Source organism: Phragmites australis, chromosome 10 (genome assembly GCF_958298935.1).
Source record: "Phragmites australis chromosome 10, lpPhrAust1.1, whole genome shotgun sequence".
NCBI lineage: Eukaryota > Viridiplantae > Streptophyta > Magnoliopsida > Poales > Poaceae > Phragmites > Phragmites australis.
In genome coordinates this window covers 11,455,931-11,458,448 of record NC_084930.1, presented here as the reverse complement: position 1 = coordinate 11,458,448, position 2,518 = coordinate 11,455,931, and the positions used below count along the sequence as shown (strand labels likewise).

The following is a 2,518-nucleotide window of genomic DNA, read 5'->3' as shown; positions in this document are numbered from 1 at the left end:
GAAAGGTCTCTATGTGCTTCCAAATACACTGTCCATACAAGCTCTTCTCTTAACTAAGGTGACAAGAGAACTGTGGCATCCAAGATTAGGACATCCAGCATCTCTTGTGTTCATCATATTTTTCAGAAGAATAATGTTGTTGTAGATTCATATAGTTCTCCTTCTTTAATTTGTGATGCATGTCAACAGGGAAAGGCACATCAGCAAACATGTAAGGGAAAAAGATAACCGGAGGTTGAAGATGATGTTTGGGTGGTTGGATCGTGATCCAGTAATTGATATTTGTCAACTAAAAAGGATGACATTTTAATCGCCCGCAAAATAGCAAGTCCCTTTTTTCTTGGTTCAGAAAACATCCAGCTTTCAACCTGTGGACGGGCTTGTAGCCCAGTGGCAAAACTCTATAGGTGGAGGGAGCCGGCGGGAGTTCGGTTCCCATTCCACAGTCCAAAAGATCTCCAAAGTAGACCGCACAGTGGGGAGACACCTCTAAAAAAAATCCAGCTTTCGAAATTACCATTTTAACGGATCTGTTTGAACACAGAAGCTTCACATTAATTTTGTTGCAAACACACACTTCTTATATCATTATCTAAAAAAAATACACATCTTATATAAATCCTGCAAAAATTTGTGACGTTTCAAATGTGATCTAATAAGCCGTTGCGAACGGCATCCATGGACGCAGCGGAAATCGTACATCAGATCCAGTCCTCTCATAGACTGCCAACGATCAATGACTTGGGTTTATCCACCTGTATGAACCTTCAATAAGCCACATGAACAGTGTTAGCTACAGTATTTTAGCCCTGCATGGTGGCCTTGCATGGCGCTGCATGGTGCTGTTTATTCCTGCCGCTTATCCCTCCTGCCCTCCCGGTATTTGTTTCCATAAGCCGGTCGAGTGGTTATGGCAAGGGTGCGGCCTATATGTTGTTGCTTTGCATGAGTAATCAACATTGCGTTGAGCCCTATCTTCCTCTAACATGGTATCAGATTGGTTCTTTCCTTAGCTTCCGCTTTTTCTCCACCTGCCGTCGCCGGCATGTCCACCATGGATGCACCCGTCGACTTCTCTACTGCCCTCGACGCCATGGCTTCCGCAGCTGCTGCGGCCGCTCGCGCAGCGGTCCTATCGTCGGACGCCACCAACGCATCTACCACCGCCCTCGCGGACGCCGTCGCCAAGGCAACCGCCGAGGCAGTACGTGCGGTGCTCACTTCCTTCGTCGCCCCTGCGTCATCTTCTTCTGCGCCTCTCCCACAGCGTAACTCCTCGGTCAACCTCGACGACGACACCACGGCCTCTCTCCACGCCCAGGCCGTCGCTGTTCTGAACGTCAAGACTTTGGTTCCGGTCACCCTCGACCTTGCCGCCGCGAACTACACCAAGTGGCGCGGCCTCTTCCTCGTCATCCTCGGCAAATATGCCTTGGCGGACCATGTTCTCTCCGATGACTCTCACCCGGACAGACCGGATTGGGTGCGCATGGACTGCGTCATCCTCGCATGGCTCTACAGTTCCATCTCCGTCGAGCTCCTCGAGATCGTCATGTCTTCATCCTCGACTGCACACATCGTTTGGCGTGGCCTTGAACATCAGTTCCTCGGCAACTGCGAGCAGCGCACCCTCAACCTCTCGGCGGAGTTCCACTGCTTCGTCCAAGGCGACCTCTCCGTCACCGACTTCTGCCAGCGTCTCAAGAGCATGGCTGATGGCCTTGCGGACCTCGGCGAGCCCGTCTCCGACCGCACCCTCGTCCTCACCATGCTCAAAGGTTTGAATGACAAGTTCCGTCACTTGCAGACTATTCTTCCGATGCAAAAGCCCTTCCCGACGTTTGTCGAAGCCCGGTCGCAACTTTTGCTCGAGGAAATCACACGAGGCGGGCGGTCCACGGGCGCCCCTACCGCCTTCCTGGCAGCCGGCAGTGGCGCGGGCCGTGGCTCCCTGCCCGGGGGCGTCACCACCTCCAGTGCCGCCCACGTCCCCGACTTTGGCACCAATAGTGGCGGCAATTTCGGCGCTAGCAACGTCGCCCCCAACGGCGGAAACGGCGGCCACAACAACAAAAACAACCACCGGCGGCGCGGCGGGCAAAACAACTCGGCCGCCCCTTTCACCCAGCAGCAACAACCATGGGCCAGCCCACACAATCCGTGGGCCGGGACCATACAAATGTGGCCTGGGCCACTCGGACGTGGCCTTCTCGGTGCGCGGCCGGCTGGGCCACTCGGCCAGCCTGGCCAGGCCGCTCCATTCACAGGGGCCGCTCTGGCGGGGCCTTTTGGTGCTATGGGCCATCCCGGCCTCCCAGCTGCTCCACAGGCGCTTCCTCCAGCAGGCCTCAGCATCGGTGCTGCCCCAACACAGCCGCCTCCTCTACAGACTTCAACGCTGAGCTTCTGGAACGGCTCCAACAGCACGCCTCCGGCACATGTGTGGGATCAACAAGCATTGGCAAATGCTTTCTCCACCGTCTCCCTACAGCAGCCGGCCTCACCTGCACATGACTAG

The 2,518-nt window shown here is 55.0% G+C and overlaps 1 protein-coding gene across 1 annotated transcript; it reads left to right on the top strand.

Annotated features, from left to right (window-relative positions):
- The first annotated feature begins 1,045 nt into the window (after window positions 1–1,045).
- LOC133930092 (uncharacterized) lies at window positions 1,046–2,518 on the top strand. The gene has a single exon (XM_062376796.1). It carries the CDS (start codon window positions 1,046–1,048, stop codon window positions 2,516–2,518), a length of 1,473 nt encoding a protein of 490 aa, XP_062232780.1.